We start from the raw sequence: 22,321 nt of genomic DNA on the forward strand, positions 1-22,321 counted from the left end.
AAGTAGCCTACATCAAAAAGTTGCTTTTGGGTCTCATCTAAGCATCTTCTGCCACATGTTTGTTACATGTCTAGCACAACATGCCAAGCTAGTTTTAGTGTAAAAATATCTTAAAAACCAAGCAAATCATTTTTTTGAAAGGTCCAGTAAGTAAATCACAGTATTTTTAGTAATGTTGGGTTGCAAACAAACCAGTCGGCTTGACATATTGTTGAATATGACTGAACTGCATGTGTACAGAAGGACAAGTGAGATGAAACAACTGAGATGTTTTCTCCGCTTCGTCGACAAACAACTCATTCCTCATTGTTCCAATGAGTTGCCGCTGAATATTTAAGTCAGAAACACAGAAACGTCGCCGTCTCAATGTTTCACACCGCCTGCTTGTGTCTTGAGAGGACTCCTTGCCTCCTTCTTGTAGTGAGTTAGCGATATGGCGGCGTTTGATTTTCTTCTCTTTTTGCTTCAACGTCTGACCTCGCCCACAGCCAATCAGTGAACAGCAGTATGTTTACGTCACATTAAGGCGCCTACTCGACCTGGACCGGTGTTCTAACTTTGACCTACTCTAGACCAGGTGCTGAACAAGCAGGTATCGGCGGGGTGGGGGAGGGAAACAGTCCTGGAAACGCTCGCAGAACGGTAAGAGTAGAGTGGAGCTCTAGGTGGAGAGCTCTAGATTAGGTGGTCCAACGTGTCGTGTTCCCCCCCATTTATTTAAATAAATTATTAATATTTATTTAAATAATTTATTTAATTTATTAAATAATTTATTATTATAATAATAAAACGTCATCGTATTAAATAAATTTATTATTATTTAAATAACAGGTAAAACTCTCCTCGTGCTCGCCGTTGATGTGACATCACATTTTGTTGGGGAAAGAAAGCGCTCCTCCAGCCAGCAGACAGAGCTCACCGTCTGCCACTCTGACTTCACAGGCTGTGTCGGAGCGCAGAAATACGGTGGGCTGCTGACTGCACGAGCTACCGTTCGGATTGTTGGTCCTGAATAGTGTTTCCACTCATAAGTTGGGCTTAATTTTCCTTTTAATGTCATCGTATTATCTGTGGGGTTGCACGTAGCAACATGCATCCTAGTGAAAAAAAAACAAAAAACTGTCTGCTCTTACTTCAAACTTTGGAATTTGCGCCAAAGACTCAGAATATGGTCGCTTCTGTCCTAACCAGAGAAGTGCTTTTGTTAGCAGCTAGGGGCTGGAATCAGCAGCCAATCAAAACATTTTGTTTCAGATCGTTTGGTTTTAAAGCACGAAAAAGTAAATCCGCCCCTGAAAATAAATCTAAACGTCCGATTAGCATCAGAATGTTTAACTCTCGTCTCCCTGCAGTTTATTTTCAAATCAAACCTTCCCAGAGTTTAAGTAGGTCAACGTGCCGCTTATAGCTGAGGATGTTCCGCCAAATCCATAAACTTTATTTCTGACTGTGTTCTCGAGTCCTTGTTGGTCTTTCAAAAATCACCAGGTGGCGATCATAAATCTCGCTCCGAAAGCTGTAATTAGTGTCCATAAGTAATTAGTGTTTGAGGCTTGAATCCTGTTTTTAGAAATGTAAGATGTATATACAACACATCACTTATAAAATATTTTGTTTAATTAGATAGCAGTTACTGGGAGGTATTTTCTTTTTAAGGACATATATTAATGTTTCCCCAACTGTATTAAGATTATTTACAAATAATTGGAAGTTTAAGAGTATTACTGTATTTTCTCATCTTCTGCATTAAAGTTTCTCCTTACAGAAGTGTGTCTCAATTTACACATGAATGAAAGAACAATGATAATTCAAAATGAAGAAAATAGGCTTTATGTTAAATACTGTTGTGGATGTCCTAACAGTTTTATAGCAAAATCCAGAGTATCATAACATTGTAAATGTTAGCATCGGTAGAAGATTCAAAGTTTACAGAGAATTTATTAACTTACACACATTTACATGATTATTGTTAAAGGAAACAATTTATATTATTCACAATTCTTCTAAAATGGAGAATCATCCCGTTAAGTTGAAAAAAAGTGAAATATTAGTGCAGAATTCCATAGTTGGGTCCATTCATATCCGTAGATGCAAAAACAAACAAACAAACAAAGAAAAAACAAGCTAGTAAAACATCTAGCACTCGTTGCTCATAAACGGACACACCACACACACTTGTGCAATGTCGTCATATTCGTATGTCCTCTTTAGAAACGTGTCAGTGAGTCTCAGTCCAGAAATACTCTGAAACAAATGAAAGACAACATGAGATGACAAAAAAAAAATCGAAACAAAAACAATCAGGATTTTAATGTTGCTTCAGAGAGTTTGGGTCGTACCTGCAGTCCCTGCTCAGAGGAGAAGACGGTGAGCGGCAGCGAGAGGGAGGCGCCGGGGGAGAGTTTTCCCAGCTGTCGTCCTGATATTCCACACCAGTGGATTGACCTCATGTTGCACATCTCCATCACCAAGTCCATGGTTCTTTCACTACAACGAGGGAGGATGTCAGCTAAGGGTTTTGGGTCGTAACAGGTTGAGGAAAAGTATTTGTCCGCTCACGAATTTCTTGGTTGAAAATGTACTTAAGTGTGGCAAAAAAAAAAATAAAAAAAAATAATCAAAGTTCGGTAGTAACTGGTTACATTTACTTAATTACGTTTAGTAATTTTTTTAAGAAAAGAAATACTTTTAGGAGTATTTTTACTGCGCTGTACTTTTTACTTTAATTTTACTTGAATAATCCTATTAAGTGTCACTACTCTTACTTAAAATTTCTGGATCTTCGTGAGTAGCTTCAAAGAACAAGCTTGTATATATATATATATATATATATATATATATATATATATATAAAATATATATATATATATATATATATATAAAAAACAATATATATATATATATATAAAAAAACAACAAAATAAAACCACCAGACATCGACACACCTACAGTTTTTGAATAATGTTTCATAAGTAGTACCGATATAGTGAAATAAGATTTGGAAACTTTGTTTCTTTTGCCTTATTTTATTTTGTAATTTTGTTATTTATTTTAATTATTTTCATTTTGGCCTTTAAGATACAAACATTTCTTCCCAACTTTATATTTTGGTCCATCTGATGGAGTGAGATTAAATCACCCTTTTAAACTGGAATTTTGTATTTTCAGAGGTTAACTTGGTTTGATTTTATATATAAAATATATATAAAAAATATAAAATTGGGGGACAAAAACTCTTTCACTACATTAGATAAGTTATTATGAGGGTTCTGGAAGATCTTATGCACCTGCAGTTGGTGATTTTACAGACGATGTCAAAGGGTTCTTCGAGGTTTACAGTGTCAGGGATCACCTCCAAAGACAGCCTGATGTCTCCGTATCCCGGAGCCTGGAGGACGCACAAACAGGAGTAAAACAGGACGCAATAACAGAGTACAATATATGGGCGAGATGGGAACCATAAAGGGGGAGAGTCTGGTACCATCCTCTGGAGCTGACTGGTCTGCAGCCTCCCTCTCTCCCCCAGGTTAGTCTTCCACACGATGTCCAGCTTCCCGATCACCGTGACGCCCTTGATGACGCCGGCCTTCTCCGCATACTCCGGCTTCGGCTTCAGGCAGTACAGGTACTGCCGCGTGTCCATTGGCTGCAGGTAGGACATTTTGCCAAACGTGGACTCTCTGCCGGGCGATAAACCATTAGTGAGCAATTAAGATACTTCTGCTGTTTTTGTTTTGTTTTGTTTTTTGTACTCGGGTGTTTTTACCCTTCGTTCCCAGACGCGACAGAGTTGAGCTCTGTAACGTTGTACATCATGGAGGGTTCTAGAGACACTTTCTCCATGAACATCGGAGAGGTGGTGATGTTCTGGATCTGGGCTTCCAAAAACACTTCATCTGTCTATAACGGAGAAGGTTTGGAAGTTTACGCTGATATTTCTCTGTAGCCATAAAGTGACCTATTGTTCTAGGTGAACTGAGCAACACATCAGCTACGAAAGGTTAGTTTTAGCATTAACTTACTATCTCAAAGGATAAGTTCCCATTTTTCAATTCCACTAAAAAAATTTACGTGAATTTCAGAAGCTACAAGAAATATTTTGAGGCCAAATGTCCCATCTTTGTTTGTTTTTTGGGTTTTTTTTTGTAAAGCTTTGACCTGCTAACGTTAACATTGGCTTATTTTGATTCCTCTTCAGGAATTATAAGATTCAAGCGCATCGATATTTACTTTAGAAACGAAGAACTTGTCAGGGCATGTCACAGAAACCAGTAGCTATGGAAAAACGATGTTATTAACAACTAGAAACAAAGAAAAACATATTACTGAGCAGCTAGTTTAAACTCTTTAGCTTCCAGTAACAGCAGTTAGCGCAGCTAGTGTTGCTGAAATGATTCCTCGAATGATTCGAGAGCCTCAATTATTAAGAAAAATTTAAAATCTTTTTCATATTGTTAACACGGCTGACTGCTCTGAAAATCGGTCATTATTATGGTCGTGTGTTAGTAATTTTCCTCTTGCCTTTATCAGACATGATTGCTTAAGAGCTATTTTATGAGGTAAAGGGTAAAACCCTCAATAACAAGACAAAGCAGGTTTTTGTAAGTTTACCTGGGTCGTTTTTACTGGGAACAAAAAACAAGCAAGCAATTGCAATCTTCCAAAAATTGCTTTTACTGTGCAAGAAGAAAAAAAAATAATAATAATGCACGCCATTCCGCAATATAACAGCTTCATTTTGTAATATATTCCTGTGTAGAGTGAGCTTTATTTAATTTGCGCATAAATTTCATGATTTTTGCTCCTGACAACTTTGGGTAGAAAATAATCAAGAAAAGCTTTCTTTGATATGTGATCTTGCGACAACACACTGCAAACAAATGTGAATCTATCCTTTGAGCTGGTGTGAGGGTCATTCAGGAAATATTTATACACCTGACCCAGTGACCAAACAGAAACATGTATCATTCTCTATCATATTTGCTCAGTGTACCTTATTTATTTATTTATTTTTTTTAAAAACAACATGTTAGTAACAAGTGCAGCGCTGCATGAAAAGGAGAGGCTGCACAGTGATGGTGATCACTCGATAAGCAGGTCACGGCTCCCAAAGCATCAAATATTTGGCCATTTTTCCGTTTGCCAGCGCAATATCCCAATTATTATTATTATTATTAATTATTATTATTATTTTTTTTTTACTTATTTAATGCAGTTGATGTTGTGCAAGCAAAACAATATAAACTGCAATAATGAGGTTGCATACAAGAAGGTTAAGAATGTTTCAGGAAACTGACAACCAGCACTTCTGTAAAGTTGATTGCAACACATTTAGATTGAGTTTATTTCTTTTTTTTTTTTTTTATTCTCATATATTTTCTGTTTCTATAGATGTAAAATAATATTTTGTTTTATATTATTTTGGTATCCAACCCAAACACTGTTTTAAAAGCAGGTACAGTTTAAAACTCTGGTCAGCAGAAAAAAAAGCTGTGAAATTCAAGAGAGATTTTCTTACTTGGTCACTATGTAAAGAAAACAGATGGAAATTGAATAAAGATAACAGCAAAAATACTTCTGTTCTATAAATACATTTATCTTTCAGGTTCAAGAACTAGAAATTGATCTCAGAAAGTTGAAGATTCCCTCATATTCCCTCTAAATATTATATTCTCTCTAAATACTTAACCAGATCCAACAAATACTAAAAGCAAAAGTTAAAAATGTTTCTTCAAGCTTTTTTCAGGCCCGTAGCAACAAAAATGAATCCGCTATCTTTTGCTTATCTGGTAATCTGAATTTAAGTTATTATTGCTAAAAGATGAACAATTTATGCCCAAGACTAATGGCTGATTTCTGAACTCCATTTTTATTGTGCATTTATTTCTCTAGAGGAGCTAGTTAGCTAGTTAGCCAGGACTCATATTATGTTTTTAAGCTCAAGCAGACACTGATTACCTACTTGTTTTGCTGTAAGACTGGATTTTACAATTGTAAAAGGAGCATAGAAGGTCCTGAAGCAAAAAAAAAAAAACAAAAAACAAATCATAAAAAACTTTCATTGAACTACATTTAAGAAAAAAAAAATAGGAGGAATGTTTCCTCAAAATGCTGCTTGTATAGGATTGTGTTTTTTTTTTTTTTTTAATGGCGCCTAAAGTTGATGCTTTGGGAACAGCAGAACTGTGTCCAGTTGTCACTTTGTTGTGTGCAGCCTCTACCGTACACAATGAAATTCAATTAGGAAAAAAGCAGAGATTAGTTCATGCCTGCAACTCAAAATAGAGGATCTGACTGTGAACCACTTAAAATTAATTCATTATTTCAAAGAATAAAATCAAGAGTCTGCTGCATGCAGAGCCGTTCTGAAGAAACCTCACGGTTTACCGGAAAGAATAAAAAAAAAAAAATGTTACGTAATTCACATTTGCTTTGTGGACATTCTGAAGTCATTACCATGAAAGAATAATCAAAAATATATATTTATATTTTTCTTTTTCAGTGATTTGATATGTAATCAACCCATAACAATCCAACACCACAAACTTCCGCTTTAACTCCAACCCCTGTGCAGAGTAAGTGCAAGAAAGCATGAGCATCCACAGAAAGGGTGACAGAAAAACAATGGGTGTTGACTTTTTAAACAAATTTCTTTTTATTATTAACAATGTGGAAAGTTGGCATCAACACTGATTTCAAATATTAGCCTCTATTTCTTCATTTTGCACCTTTCTGTGGGCTCGGAAAGACAACGGTCCTGCAGGACCGGTAAGGATTAAGAGAAGCTAATGTTCAGCCATGAGAACAGAAGAAGGAATTACCACAGAACTGAGGTCACTCTAATGGAGAAAATAAAAATACAAGACATAATGAATGAGGTTACATGCAAAAAGTTGGTGACAATGAATATATGCAGTTGAACATATAGATATAAAAAAAAGCTACTAAATGAGGGAAAAAAAAAATAAAAATAAAAAATCAGGCCTCTACTTAAAAAAAATCCCGGTTTGACATCTCCAAGGGTTTTTAAGTAGAGCTAATCCAAAGCTAACCGCTTCTAGCAGAAGCTGGAAATATGTTCCGAACTAATGCATGAAATATGGTAGGAAGCATGGCAAGTAACAGAGATGGTGAGTGTCGCTTACCTCTGCGTTGTAGAACTTTGTCTTCACGTCCAGCGGCTTCAAAACCTGATTGAAAATAGATTGGAAACTAAACACTGAGGCTTTATCACACTGCGCTTCCATTTTGGGTGGAGAAAAACAAAACAACAACAACAACAAAAAGGATGTTCAGTGAGAAAAACAATCAAACTGAGTCCGACTCATTGTTGAGACTTAAGGAAGAGAGCAAGACTGCAGCTCATTCCCAAAGTGAGGGCAGATGACTGCTAGTGTGTGGGTTGCAGGGGGTGGGTACGGGTAATTGCATTTGCACTGTTGGAGGTCTGTGGCATTTCTCGAGTCTCCTCCAAGGCCGCACGTGATCTTACCGCTGCCAGCTAACGAGAACGTTCAAATATATCTCACCTGGAATTTGAAGAACTTCCGGAAATAGAGTTTCTCCCCGAACTGAGAGGTGTAGCTGACCGCACACACTAAGCTGTAGGTAGGAAGAGAAGCAAGTTTCAAAGTTAGCACGGTTTTTATCCCGGAAAGCGCCAGACAGGCACCAATCAGATACTAATACCTGTGTCAGTCCAAACATTGAATACAAATTCTAGCTCTCGTATCGGGGACTGGTCTAGGCGTGTCGGGATAACAATTTTTGCTGGACGATAAATTATCTCAGTAATTTCTGCGATGAACAATTCTATAGCTGCTTTAAGACCATTTTCAAATTCATCCTCTTAAAGACCAACAAACTTTAGTGTTGCATAGAACAATTTAAACTGGAACTGGAAGGCATCTTAAATGTCCAAGACAAAGCTCAACAAGCAAAAAACAATAAATAAAATGGAAATAAAAACCACACACAACCTTAAAATGGATTGCGATACCTCTGTAAACAACGTGGGGCTTCAATTAATTAATTGATTAATTTTGACAGGCTTAGACAAATCTATTCAGTCTAATTCTATGCTTCATGCTTCCTAATTGCACCACTTGAAACAAGGCTTGTTAGAGTTTATTTTTTATATGTTTGACCAAAGTACTCAACCTATTTATGTTCACTTTTGTCTGTGTTTCAAAAATAAAATAAAAAAGAAAAGATACAGTTCGGGCTGCACAGTGGCGCAGTTGGTAGAGCTGTTGCCTTGCAGCAAGAAGGTCCTGGGTTCGATTCCCGGCCGGGGTCTTTCTGCATGGAGTTTGCATGTTCTCCCTGTGCATGCTGGGTTCTCTCCGGGTTCTCCGGCTTCCTCCCACAGTCCAAAAACATGACTGTCAGGTTAATTGGTCTCTCTAAATTCTCCCTAGGTGTGAGTGTGAGTGTGAATGGTTGTGTGTCTTGTATGTCTTTGTGTTGCCCTGCGACAGACTGGCGACCTGTCCAGGGTGAAACCCGCCTCTCGCCCGGGACGCAGCTGGAGAGGAACCAGCAACCCTCCCGACCCCATTTAGGGAAGAAGGGTGTAACGAAAATGGATGGATGGATGGATGGAAGATACAGTTCAAGTCAATTCAGTACTGCTACTAAACCTCAGATATCTACATTTTAGAAGGCACAAACATACGTGTCACATCCTCTGATCTGCTTTAGACAAATGTAACATGTGGGGTTTGGAGAAACAGACTCACATGTGTGTTCCAATTTCTTTGACTTCATGGTGAATGACGTCGTCAATGCAGCACTCAGGTTTGAGCTCAGCTACTGCCGAGTTCGACGCGGACAGGTTGAGCCTCTGTGAGCTCGTCTGCAGGTCGGCCTGTTGCGAGCAACGCAACGCGTCATGAAAACGCAAAAAGCAACGATTAAAGGCTTCAGGGACCGTGTATAGAAGACTTGCAGTACCTTCACGAGAATGTCTTTTACCACCTGGTTGCTGTCGTTGTGCACGCTGATGTAACTGGAGAAGGTCTCGCCAAGGAAAATATTTCTAAAGCATACAAAGATGGGAATGGGTTAAACGAATTTGCGTTCAAATCAAAAGCGCCGCAAGAAAACCTTTTATTACCCAAAGTTCTGTGGTAAAGTAAGCATTTCTCCCAGCATTAACGTCTCTGCTCCTTTGATGGTGGAAGGGTCGTCTCTCATGAGTTGAGCGAACAAATCCCCTGTGAGGACACAACCGAGTTTAAAAGGGCCGACGTCCAGCGAGAGCTACACGAAAACAGGAGAACTAAAGCAAAAAGTGACTAAGTAGGGATGGAATCAGTAAACCATGATTATACTGGTTTTCTTTATTACCATTACCAGGTAATTATTACTTCAAGTAATAATTACCTGACCAGTTGGTGGCACCCAGAGCATTTAAATTTCATTTGTTGATGGTTAGTTGAGTCTTAAATCCAGCTAAGCTAACATACCTTGTTTTAATATGTCAGAACATTGATTTACACACTCTAAATCCCAGTAAACATGCACTATACTATACTAACCAGTATGGGTCAAATGCAACAAACTAATTTCAGGGGCGGAACACAACATCATGTCCCACAAATCACCTTGATTTAATATTTAGGCCTTTGGTATATGCAATATTTTAATATGCTGTCATACATGACAAGACAGCAGCTTCAGTTTTATCAAGGAAAAACTTTGTTGGTGTAGATTACCCATCTACTGACTCTAACCTCAGCGTTACATATTGTGTAAATTATGCAGAAGATATTAAAAACGGCAGATCCAACTGTGCATCCTCCAACTTTGTATGGGAGATTTATGAAGGCTTTTAAAAAACTCAACTAAATGTTTTCATTCTATTTTTGTTTATTAATCAAGAGGTGAGAAAAAAATGGAACGAGATAGAATTTGTTTTGTTCTTTTAAAGCCACATAATAAGTTGAGCTTGTTCATCAAAGTATATCCAATTTTCTTCATTATTAATAATTATTAACATTATTAAGAAAAAGTTGCATCTTAAACACCGTAAATCACCAACAAAACTAAATCTAAAAATCTAGAAATAAGTCATGAAACTGACTCTTTCTTTTCAGAATGTTCTGCTTGCAGAGCCACAGAAAAATAGTCTTTTTCAATTAAATTCCTATTGTATGTGTAGCGAAGTCAGCTTTGATGCAACATTGGGATTTTGTGTATTATGTGATGAATTCTGTAGTTAATTTTGAATCTGAAGTTATTGCATATGCCTTCATGTCTCATTTTTGAAGCATAAGATGTTTAAATTGTGCCTTGCGAAGCCAGTCGGGACTTGTAATTAATCAGATTACAAGTCACTAAACTAGCACAAAAGTAAAATATTCAATAAAAAAGATTAGTATTTTGTCCATTTTCCAATAATTAACTTTATTGAAATAATTTGGATTAATCTGATCTGAACGTGGAGCAAATTGGACCTGTTTATCTTGTATCTAGCACCGTGAGAAGCCATTTGTTGTGAAATTGTGCCAACTGATAAATTAAAATATACTATTGAATAATACAGATTTCAACATTTACCAAAATGGCTCTTAATAGATTTTTTTATTTTTTTATTGGCAGCCTTGCATGCTTTTCACTTTGCATGAAGGTGAACAACTCTTCAAAATTCTGGATGTGTTTGGTGAATAGATAATCTTAAACAACAACAACAAAACAGGAAAACTAAATTCTACTCCGGTTCGTTGTTGTGGACTCACCCGGCAGGTCTCGAGCTTCACATGTCACCGGTAAGTTCGTGAAGAGCGTCGGTTTTGTTAGCCGCATCACTGTAAAAAGTAAGGCGGTTTGGGTTATTGACAGGACACATTCTGGTTATTATTGATCCTTCATTAAAAACAATGTAGACAGCTTCTCACATTGTGACATGTTTTCTTATGCATACAACCACTGCAACAACAACTACTACACACAGGCTCGTGAGACCGCAAAAACCTCGATACAAAGGCAACTAATTAATAAATAAGCCCATCATTATCTACACATTATGCAGGGGAAAAACAACGGATTTTATGTCAAATTAGCCTGAAGAAAAATTTGTAAATTAATAGAAGGAACATTAACTCTCTCTACTTGAGAAGGACAGATCTTTGCTCTAATAGGTTGCACAAATTCAATGCTTAACCAAAAAAAGTCATAAAGACCCTCAAACTTGATGGGAGAGTGAAGAAAACGTTGGTCTTGCGGAAATGGAAAACCTTCACCTACTTAGATGTAGATAGATTATTCGGTAATAATCTATTTTCATTTGTTAATAATTGGATATGTTTGGAGGAAAAGAGAAACTCTGTTAAATCTAGACGCGCATAAAACAGCAAAATACCTCCTGAGATAATGGCGTGTATGTCAACCTGACTACACCTTCTGTATTCTGTTAAGTCTTGTGATAATTTACAATAGTTAACCCTCAACCATCTGTGAATATCAAAAATAACTTTGCACTCTCCGCTATAAATCTGGTTTCTTACATGGACATACAAAAAGACGCAGTTTGTGACTCACTTTGGCTGTTAAAGTCAAATGAGGAACCAATAAGCTCTCCTGAGCTAATATTTTAAGCTAATTGATTCACAAGCAAAGCTATGAAGACGCTATTTTGACAAATTCATGAGTTCGGCATCCCTCCATGACGGGTAGACTTATTAGCTCATGCACAGTTATAGAAAATCTCACTTTATAATAAACAACTTAAAATATTGCTAACAGCGCTACTAGCACCTGAAAGCAGAAACAACTCCCTGATAAGATGCAAATAATTATTTTTCACAACTGAACCTGTTCTGCAAAGACAGTATGTGTTCTAGAATTGTAATTACCTTTTAAAGCGAGTAAATGTTCTTGTTTTGCCTGATTTACATCCATTTTCGCAGAAACAAATTGTTTGCTCTACTTAGCCGCTAGGCTAAAAGGTTGTTTATCTGCTAGCTGCCGAACTTTGACACCACAGGAAGTGAAACTCTTCTTCGTCCTCGTCTCATGATGGAGCATTGCCTCTAGCAGGCCACCATAAGAACTACAAAAACACAGGAACCTGCTGTATTTTATTTCACCGCTAGTATACCACCCTTGACTTTCTCAAAACCGACTGTATATTTAGTATATTATTAACTTTTTTTTAAACCAGGCAAGGTTGATTACATTTATGTGGTGTTATACAAATCTGTTTACAAGTATATTTTTAAAAATAAAAAAAAATTAAAAGTAAATCAAAGTGTGCTTCATTTCACTGCAGTTGAAATAAAGTAACTCACAGTTACAGCAAATTTCTTTTGTCTTTGAGATTAATAAACTATTTTTAGATTCTGAAAGAATTATTTTGAATTGGTCCATATGTTTCTCGTCAGAACTCGACGGAAAACATACTACTACTACTACTACTAATAACAATGATAATAATAATTTACATATTTTTGCATCACATTGAAGCATATCAGAATTTCATTTTATTTCATTGCTTATGTTTCAAGGAAAACTTGCCAGCTTTACTAAGTGCTGCTCTCCATTGACATCTACTGGCTTGTAGTTGCAACACAACAGGCCACCTAAAATAATTTTCAGTATTCATCCATTTTCAGCATAAATATTGGAAATATTAACAACTAACTGGGGGTAAAACAGTACCCTGATGGACAAAGTCAGAAACAAATATGCAGCATGTAAATGTGGGATGAGCCCTATCTTTATTCTCCAGAGAGCAGTCAGTGCAAAATGTGTTAATGGAATTCGGACATTGTGTGTATTTCTGGGTTTTGTTTGTCCCCAAACCCTTCCTGTGTTTGTTTTGTTCTATTCTCTGGTTTACGTTTTTTCTTTTAGCTCAGTTTAGTAGACTTCCTGGCTCTGTAAAGTCTTTGTTTATTGTTTATATAATCATTATCATAACTCGCTTACACGTGTCTGTCTATGAAGGTGTATGAAGCCGGGGTAACATTTAAAGGCTGGTAAAGGATTAATATGTCTGAAGCCATCATCATCGTAATGCACTGAGACAAAACTCAAATGGAAAGTGGAAACGTTCTTTCACATCACGATTTAAGTTATAACTTCAGTCAGCATTTGGTCAAGCATACTGGTCAAGCATACTGTCGGAAGAATAAAAACAGACGATACCAAATCTCATTTTACTTTATAATGACTAAGCAGATACATAAAGGCCACAATGAAGTACTTTTACTGGAAGTGCCACAAGATATGTAAATAGCAGGGTCATTATGACTTGTGTGTGTGTGTGTGTGTGTGTGTGTGTGTGTGTGCGTGTGTGTGTGTGAAACGATTATATAACCATTTTATGTTTCTAACATGTGTGCGGTTAACAGTGGGTGTATCACACATCATAGAGCAGAACGGTAACCGGAGCACTCAGCGACATGTTGTGTATGATCTGCTTGGAGCAGATGTTTTCATCCTCTTCATCCTCCACGAAGACGGACAGAAAGCGCTCGGGCTCCCAGGGCACTTCCTGAGTCTGCGAGGCCAGCACGCGCACGCAGCTCACATCCTTCCTGAAGCTAAACGTTTTTGTTCCTGGAAGCTCAGACGGGCTCCGCTCTTCGTCGCCGTCACCGCTCTGCGCAGTAATGAAGGCGTCGATCTCCTGAGCCTTCTCCATGATGAAAACACGCACGTTCCTTTTGCTGTAGTTGCTCATCTGGCTGGCAGAGCTCGTGTTCCCCATGTCGTTCGGTGCGATATAACAGGAAGAACTGAAGTGCAGGACTGGAGGCTGTAATTTTCATAACAGTGAATCATGAAACATGAAAACATTTTTTTTTTGTTTCTGTTCACTATTTTTAATTATGTTAAATACTGAACAGGGTTTTTTTTATACGAACCACGCACGTGGCTCACTGTGCAAGACATGTTCACGCGTGTTTAATGTTTAATTTAATCACATTTCTGGTCATCTAAAAGTGAAATTGTCTTTATTTTTATTGTTTTATCCGGAACATAAAAATTTCTATTGTTTAAAAATATACAGACATGTGTACAGACACGCGCGCGCAGCCCCCCCCTCCCACACATATATAGAAGATTATTACAATAAATAATAATAATAATAATAATAATAATAATAATAATAATAATAATAATAATAATAATAATAATAATAATAATAAAGACAAAGTAAAAATATTGTACATAATTTTCCTTCCTCACCACAATTACCTGTAGCTTTGTCTTGGTCTGTCACATTAAAAGAAAAAAGAAAAAAAACTGCATTTAAGTCTTTTTTTTGGTTACAAGACAAGAAATAAGACATTCAAAGGATAAATATGTACTTTTTTATTTTTATTTTGCAAAGAACAGTTGCCTAATTTTAAAATATAATTGTGTACTCCTGACCCTGAGCAGAGCAGTACTTAATGTTAACACAGCCATTGGTCACCATCTTTCAGTATTTAAGCTGAACAGAGGTTAATGACACCAGTTGTATATTAGCAAGTTCTGGTAAAAGCTATGAAACAAACCTACTTGTTCACGAAGTGAATATTTGAAGCTAAGAACTCTTACCTGCTGTTTCAGAGAAGGTAGCAAAGACTAATGTGCAGTGTTTGTCTTCCTCACCAGAGCCATTGGAGCGATATGGGCACAGACTGATAACATGCAAAAAGCATCACTGGGTCACATATTGAGTCCATTTTAGGAGGCTAAAAGCTAAACGTTTCACATCTAAGACAGGCTTTAAAATGAGGCTTTTTATCAAAAGTGAATGGAAGGATGATATGATTTAGTCAAAATGTACGGTAGGGTAGGGTAAGACCACCTTGTGGTCTGAACTTTTTATTTGCATAGAAAGCCCAGTTTTAGCATTTTTGGAGAAAATAAAATTAATTTGACATCTTGGAAGAACACACCCTATAGTGCCAAAAATCCATCTCGGTTAGAGGCACAAGACTGAAAATAGTAAGTAGGAGAAAAGAACAACCAGAGGTTGATTCTGAGCTTTTAATGTCACGGTTCTTTTCTTAAGTATTTCCTGTTAAAGTTTCAAATCCAAACAAATTATGTTGGCTCTTTGGAAATAGAGGGGCAGAAGAAGCTGACATCACCAGAAGCAGTCCATAGAACCCGAGTCACAGAGTCAAAGATCCGAGTCACATGTTTCACCTTCACCATTTCTCTACAAGCCTTCATCGAGCGAACAGCTTTTTAGCCTCACAGCTTGAAGAAATCAGCAGAGAGACAAAACTGAAGAAGTTTTTAACCAGCAGGTTGGGATAGAGAAGTGGACCATCTCTGGACACGTCAGGTCAGTATCTACAGGGACAGGGGGAGAGATCTTTTTTGTTTTTTGTAATTCTGTAACATCTTAATAACCTACTGAATTCAATATAACAACAGGACATTGTAGAGTTGTAGACGTGTTTTTAATAATGCATTATGAGTTTCATCACCAAACTGGTGTCTTGATTTGTACTCCTTGAACATTTTCCGCATAACAGCCACAAATCTCTGAGCAGTGTCAAGAAACTTCATGTGAGATTAACTTAGATCTGGACTTTGACTAGGCCTTTCCAAAACATAAATACGTTTCAAAATAAAGTATTATTTTGTTGTGGGATGTTTCTCGAAGATGAAACCTCACCAGAGTTTGAAGCATTTTACACTGTCTAGATGTAGATAATAATAATAATAATAATAATAATAATAATAATAATAATAATAATAATAATAATAATAATAATAATAATAATAATAATAATAATAACAACTACTCTGTCTCTAGTAAGAAGTTCAAGGAAGAAATTAAGAGGAGTTTGAAAACAAAAACTGGACTAACAGGAACAATATGGAAGACCATCTTAGGAAGAAGCAGCTTCTCCCTCCTCCTCCATTACCGACACCTTATACTTCTCCTGCCTGGCTTGCTCCGCCACAGTCCCACATTACCACTGTACTGACTCAGTGTGGATTTCAAGAGCACATGTTCATGCTTCCACCTCCAACATTTACCCATCATGCTCCTCTTCATGCTCATCCGCCGGTCATCCGTGCTCCACCAGGGGTCACGGTTAACACCAACGCTCCATTCAGTCTGGGAGCGCAGTATGATCACATGTTCAGGCCTCCACCTCCAACGTTTACCCATCATGCTCCTCCTTCTCCTCTTGTACAGCCTGTCGTACAACAGATGATTGTCCGACCTCCTGCCCTGCCAGCAGGAGGCGATGACAGTCAGGAACTGGTGAGTCAGTGACGGAGACAGATGCCATACCTCAATAAATATGCTAATCGATTAAGCATTATTTCATAGTGCAGCAGATAATTGTATAATTCCGTAAAATCTTTATCATCTGGATACAAGAACCTATTACAGCAATAGTTATTGCAACAGCTAATTAGAAAGCTTGGATTCATTAACCACTAACTCGCTAAACAACAATCTTAGCTACAGCAAGGCTAAACCACTAAAACATAAAAAAAAACTCACAGAAACTAACGCTAAGCTGCTAACAACATAAAAAATTAGCAGAAGAAAATGCTAAACCCGCACTATATTAGCTGAAGCTAATGGTTCAGCTGAAGCTGAACCAACCATTAAGACGACTGTCCTAACTAACTGTCCTAAGATCAATGTCTTAAAGGTTAGTGTGAATAGTTAACTAACCATTAAGACTGAAATGGTTAATCTTAATGGTTAAGACTAACCATTAAGACAACTTTTTAATGGTTAGTCTGAATGATTGGCTAATCATTCAGACAGTTAAAAATAGTCTTAACCAAAACCAAATGGTTAGCAAAAATTGCACACAATGTCTGAATGATTAGCTAACTGTTTGTTTGAGACATGCAAACGGCAAAGTCCTTCATTTCTGATTTTGATGCAAGTTATTGGGTCTGTGGGGTCCAGTAACCTGGTGGGTCGATTTCAATCCTAGCAGTAACACACGTATTTTGTGTTTTTACCTTCAGAATCTGCATAGTTTATCTAGCCGTTATCTACCTGAAAATGTAATGCTACAACCAGTTGGAGTCCTGTAAGTAACACACATATAAAGACCGACAAAACTCTAACCCGGTGGAGCTTTTGGTTGTATGTTCACACAGTGATTCTGTGCAGGAATGGAGAAATCTTGTACAAGGATATCCAAACTCCTCTGAATGTCAACACCTCAAAGTACCTTTTTTAAAAAATGGATTCCTTCTAGTTGTTTTCTTATCTCTTTTTGTGTCTCAGCTGATCAGGTTTCTGTGTTCTTACTTTTTTTTTTTTTTACCTCTCTGCTGTACCTCACCACAGACGAGTCAGAGGCAAGTGGGATGATGGCCGACCGTACATTAAAAAGCCACCAAACGCCTTCATGCTTTTCCTGAAGGAGATTAGACCAAAGGTGGTGTCTGAGCTCAATATCAGAGGAAGTGCTATGGTGACTAGAGTTGTGGGAGAAATGGTGAGTCAGACTGACCCTGAACCTTCAGGAAGTCTGCGTCCAGTTAGACTGTTTAAGATCATGTTGATCTGGTTTTGTTCAGTCTGCACAGAAAAAAAAGAGAATGCACTGTAAAAAGTAATAAGTTCACTTTACTTAAAAAAAGTTAGGAAACCGATTGCCTCAAAATCTTCAAGTAAAGTAGCTAATTCATTTTAAGGTGTTATTGCTAAAAATAACTATGTTTAGACCACTCAGATAAAGGCAGTAAACCTGAGTACCGTTAACTCAAAATCATTAATTGGGTTAACTGTAAAATATTCATTCAGACAACTCATGCAATGGCAGTAAACTTGAGTGCCGTTAACTCAAAATCATTAGTAAAGTTGACTATAAAATGTCAATTATGACTACTTCAAATTGTGAGTTATGCCAATTAAGCAGTACTCATAAAAATAAGTTATGTTTACACGTTTAAGAGTTCACATTACTTGCAAAATATCAGGAAACCAATTGCCTTGATATGTTCAAGTAAGATGAACCAAAAGTGTTAAGTTATTGGAACGAAGAGCCAACAGACAACAGTTTGAATGGAAAAAATGTTTAATAATTAAACAAGTTTACCTTAAATACAAGGTTCTCAAGTGTGGTTACATACACACTAACCTGGAAACAAAGTTTTCCATAGACTTTTTTTAGGGGAAAAAAATGACACAATTTGTTTTCTAGGGTAGCCTTCAATCTAATATTGAATCCTTCAAATGGCCCTCAGTCTTTAAAACTTTGAGAATCCCTGCTTAAATGTCTTTGTTGACTGGTGTGAAACAAAAACTCAATTCTCAATACTAGAGCCCAACATTTATCATAACATTGATAAAGTAAATAGTGAAGTAGTGAAGTGAAGTAATGTTTCTCCTCATTAACATAAAACCATTTAGTAGTCTGCAAATGCAATGATGCTCTCTCCAACAAAAAAAAGAATCAAACAAGAAATAAAAATCACTTTTCCAATAAGGGTAAAGGCATCAACGTTGATCCATAATGTCACATCACATTCACTCATTGCATCAGAAGATTTTTGAGTGATTGTATTTTTGGTTTTAGGGATTTATGTCCAAGTGAGAGAAGCACCCTTTGGATGAAGTCAAATGTGTACTTCAGTTGTTGAGGTACTCCAAATTCAGAGAATAAATAAGTCCAAAGAGCAAGCACATGGCATGTGGAAGATTCCCAAGATCATTCATGACAAGACTTCCTTCCAAAATGATGGCAGTACTTGAAGACTGGAGGTGCAGTGAGTCAGTGGAGGCCTGCCTGTCCTCAGGAATGATGGTCAGGATCCCAATGGGGGTGTGAGACACGTCTGGGTCTTCGCAGTCCTAACAACAATAGAAGCAACACCACAATTACATATCAACATAACACTTCTTTAGGGTGACCAGACGTCCTCTTTTTCCCGGACATGTCCTACTTTTCAGACCTAAAAAAATGTCCGGGGGGAATTTAAAAATCGTTAGGGATTTTGGTCAACTGCCTCAAAACACATTACTGTACATAGCTTACAGTGCATTGTGATTACATTGCCACTCCGTTCCACTACTCCATTCCAGGTTTCTTTGTATGGCAAAGAAATCGGTAGCACATGTACACACATGTGCTACCGATTTCTTGTGCTACCGCTGGTTCTACCCCCCCACCCCCCGTCTCCCCCATCTCCACCCCCCGTTGGCGCATGTGTGTCCGCCGATTCTACCCCCCCGCCAACAAAAAAAGAAGTGTCCTCCTTTTCAGAAACCCAAATCTGGTGACCCTACACTTCTTCATCACAGCTGCTTCTCCTACAGTTTACAGCTGTCCCACCTATGGCAGTCTACTCATCATAAGCCTTCTATAACAGTACAGCGGCTTTTTTAACCCGCCAACATCTTTATCCTTATCCCTTTTCCTTTTTTTTGTTTTGCGCCCCGGACAGCTTTTTTGCACTGCCGCTCCATCTTGTTGCCACTAAATAAACATGATATTTTCGACTAACGTTAGTCCCAGGCATCGCTAAATCATTACACATAAAGTTAACCTCAAAACCTGGACTTACGGATGAATTATACGGCCGAGATAACGAATATAAGTTTGCTAAAAAACAGTGGGACTTACCGTGACTAAACTTAGCTGCAGCAACCGCCGTATTGTTGACAGTTTGGCGCTTCTTTCAAACACGTCGTCACTCGTCAGTGTCCAATGCGCATGTGCGTTCAACGAGAGCTGCCGAATGATGCCGAGTTTTCTGCTGGTTATGCAGATGCGTTTTGCTCACTCATAACTCCAAGTTCGGTTTACTTGCTGCTGATGAGTTTGATTACTTGCCTCAGTAGAAAGTTGTCTTTGCTAAGTTTAAGTTAGTATAGTCAACAGACTAGGCTGGAATGAGTTCAGGTCACTTTTCTTTTTGAGTACACTTTACTTTTACATTTTACAGTGTGGAGCTCCAATTTACAAAAAAAAAAAAACCCTAACAATTGTTACTTTGCTACATGTAATCGAATTAAACTTAATTTATTTACATTTATTTAATATGACAATTTAATAAACATAATTGCATAAAGTTAACTTGATTACTTGTAACAAATTTACAGTAATTTCTTCTTTATTGGATCTCCCATTTTCTTTTTCCACTGCAAGTTCATCTCTGTTACAACTTGAAAAATAAAAACAGGAAAGTAAAACTGCCAGAAGTATTAATAATAATAATAATACTAATAGGTGTTCTATCAGTACTGACATGGTTCCGCCGTGTTTCCACAGTGGAACTGTTTGCCAGTCGAGGTGAAGGCAAAATATTTCCAGAAGGCCAGACTGGGACAAGAGCTCCACCGGCAGCAACACCCTGGCTGGTCCACCAGTGATAACTATGTACGTGCGTTCTGTTCAAACATGGCTGCTTCACCAGCTTAATGCTGGTAAAACACTGAGACCAGAATTAGATCCTTCCAACTGAAATCTGATATATTTCACTTTTAGGGCCAGAAGAGGAAATGGGGGAAAAATAAGACCTCAGAGAGCAGCAGCAGTTCAGCCTGTAAGACTGATTTCTGTTCGTCCCTACATGTGTTCATATGATGAAAATATTAAATTTGCTCAAAATGAGTCACTTTGGATAACATGACTGTCAGTTCTGTGGCGTTTAAACAAATGCATTTAATTAAACTCAGACCTCTTGAACATTTTCCAGCTTTCTCACAAACACAACCCTCAGTTTATTTCATTGAAAGTTTATCATTTGCACACTTAGTTCTGACGGCCCTTGAAAACTCGAGTTTAACTCTTAAGCATGAACTGTTCACTCCACAAATCAAGCCTTTGCAGAAGAGTGTCAAGAAGAAAGCCGCCGTTGAAAGAAATTTAGAAGGAATGCCGTTTACATTTTGCCACCAGCCATGTGCAGGAAATGACAGACATGTGCGCTGGTCGAATGTGACCAACATTTTCATTCCTGCATGCATAATACTGTTGGTGAAGAAAAACCTACAGGTTTCCTCTAGCAAGATGGATGGAGTTAAACTCAGGGACGTCCTGGAAGAAAACATGTCAAAAAAAATATTGAGTCTGGAGCTGAGGTTAATCTTTCAGCAGGACAACAAAAGTAACAGTGAAACATGGCCCAGTCAAAGTCCAGACCTGCATAAAATTTTGAATCTATGATATATGGCAAGACTGACTGTTTTATACTAAAAATAAAATCTGGGAAAAAAAATTCAGTCTGTATCTATAGTTGAAAAGTGCTTTCACAAAATGTTTTCATTCAGGGGCTATATACAAATGAACACTATATTTTTTGCAACTTTTTTTTTAAAAAGAAATTCATATAAAACGATTAATTACTTTCTTTTCTCTTTATTGTTTGGCATTGTTTTGTGTTGCTCTATCATATTAAATCCCAAACGCAGTAGACTGAACGTTGAGATTTTAACGTGACAAAATGTCGAAACGTTCGAGTCACGTGAATACGTTTGTGAATCACTGAAACTCAAAAGCATTCATTTAAGTCTTATTAGATATTCAAAGGTCTCTTCATATGCAGAGAATGTACTTTACGAAGTACAAACACAAGATTTTCTTGAATTTTTCTTGACAGTCAGAAAAAAAAGAGATTTTTTTTTTCTTCTCATTGCAAAAGCTCAAGTCTCCAGATTTCAGAAGTCTTTCAGTTTCAAACTATTTTTAGCATCTAATTAAAAGAGTTGTCATGTATATGATGTGAAATTTCGCACATGAGCACCTAATTGTATTTGCTAGTTTTATGTCCCTCTGACACATCCTTTTTCTTTATAATTCATAGACAGTCCAAGGCCAGTCCCATTTCTCTACTTCATCCCAGACTCCGCCTCAGAGTCGGCCCAACACCACCGAGGGCCCAAAGCAGAGACTGATTGAAGGCCCTTCTTCTAGTTATGACAATTAAAGTGTTTTGATTTGCATTTAAAAAGCCTGGTTTCATGATTTAATGTCAATCCAAGAAAGAAATTAACATTGTCACAGAAGGTGTTTTTCTTAACCTCTAGAACCCGACGGACCCACCGGTGGAACCTCTAGGGTTCTAGAGGTCAAGCCGTACATGAAACACGTTGCCTTTTTAACTAAATACATAACAGTAAAAATATTGTTGAATGCAGGATTCTTTTTTTTTTTTTTTTTTTAGGAATTATTTGTTTGCAAATGGGCCTCAGAGGTCCTCAGAAACAGATGCTGTTTGGATGAAGAACAAGCAGAAACTCAAGAAGTACAACTTTCCACGAGAGCTGTTGTAATCTGAAGGACTGAGTATTTACTCCAACATAGGCAAATTAATCTGCCAGTGAAACTATTCCCTTTTAAATCAATATTCGAGACTTACTGACTTAAAACAAATATTG

At 37.4% G+C, this 22,321-nt stretch overlaps 2 protein-coding genes across 4 annotated transcripts; one reads left to right on the top strand and one right to left on the bottom strand.

The window, feature by feature from the left end:
• Positions 1-1,807: 1,807 nt before the first annotated feature.
• Positions 1,808-12,032, bottom strand: trappc13 (trafficking protein particle complex subunit 13). 2 transcript variants are annotated; one of them, XM_044144845.1, is made up of 13 exons: positions 11,859-12,032; positions 10,743-10,811; positions 9,119-9,218; positions 8,956-9,040; positions 8,742-8,869; positions 7,530-7,602; positions 7,146-7,190; positions 6,822-6,839; positions 3,767-3,900; positions 3,482-3,680; positions 3,288-3,388; positions 2,340-2,487; positions 1,808-2,244 (listed from the first exon to the last, which is right to left on the bottom strand). In XM_044144845.1, exons 1-13 carry the CDS (start codon positions 11,902-11,904, stop codon positions 2,137-2,139), a joined length of 1,254 nt encoding a protein of 417 aa, XP_044000780.1. In that variant the 5' UTR covers positions 11,905-12,032; the 3' UTR covers positions 1,808-2,136. The 2 variants fall into 2 exon arrangements, with proteins under 2 accessions (XP_044000780.1, XP_044000781.1); XM_044144846.1 differs by lacking the exon at positions 6,822-6,839.
• Positions 12,033-14,578: 2,546 nt separating this feature from the next.
• LOC122819347 (transcription factor 7-like 1-A) lies at positions 14,579-22,314 on the top strand. 2 transcript variants are annotated; one of them, XM_044096017.1, is made up of 8 exons: positions 14,579-15,292; positions 15,774-16,228; positions 16,957-17,021; positions 17,105-17,161; positions 17,285-17,435; positions 20,214-20,321; positions 20,430-20,487; positions 21,748-22,314. In XM_044096017.1, the coding sequence occupies exons 2-8, from the start codon at positions 15,833-15,835 to the stop codon at positions 21,840-21,842; spliced, it is 930 nt and encodes a 309-aa protein (XP_043951952.1). In that variant the 5' UTR covers positions 14,579-15,292; positions 15,774-15,832; the 3' UTR covers positions 21,843-22,314. The 2 variants fall into 2 exon arrangements, with proteins under 2 accessions (XP_043951952.1, XP_043951951.1); XM_044096016.1 differs by having other exon boundaries at positions 14,580-15,292; positions 15,770-16,228; positions 21,748-22,313.
• The last annotated feature ends 7 nt before the right edge of the window (positions 22,315-22,321 follow it).

Source organism: Gambusia affinis, linkage group LG17, assembly GCF_019740435.1.
Source record: "Gambusia affinis linkage group LG17, SWU_Gaff_1.0, whole genome shotgun sequence".
Classification (NCBI taxonomy): Eukaryota; Metazoa; Chordata; class Actinopteri; order Cyprinodontiformes; family Poeciliidae; genus Gambusia; species Gambusia affinis.

Coding starts and splice junctions, on each gene's coding strand:
- LOC122819347 (XM_044096017.1), top strand. CDS start 15,833: ATGGAAGACCATCTTAGGAAGAAGCAGCTTCTCCCTCCTCCTCCATTA. Junction 20,322..20,429: donor GGTCCACCAGTGATAACTAT/GTACGTGCGTTC, acceptor TTTCACTTTTAG/GGCCAGAAGAGGAAATGGGG. Junction 20,488..21,747: donor GAGCAGCAGCAGTTCAGCCT/GTAAGACTGATT, acceptor TATAATTCATAG/ACAGTCCAAGGCCAGTCCCA.
- trappc13 (XM_044144845.1), bottom strand. CDS start 11,904: ATGGATGTAAATCAGGCAAAACAAGAACATTTACTCGCTTTAAAAG. Junction 10,812..11,858: donor ACATTTACTCGCTTTAAAAG/GTAATTACAATT, acceptor TACTTTTTACAG/TGATGCGGCTAACAAAACCG. Junction 9,041..9,118: donor ACTTTACCACAGAACTTTGG/GTAATAAAAGGT, acceptor TGTATGCTTTAG/AAATATTTTCCTTGGCGAGA.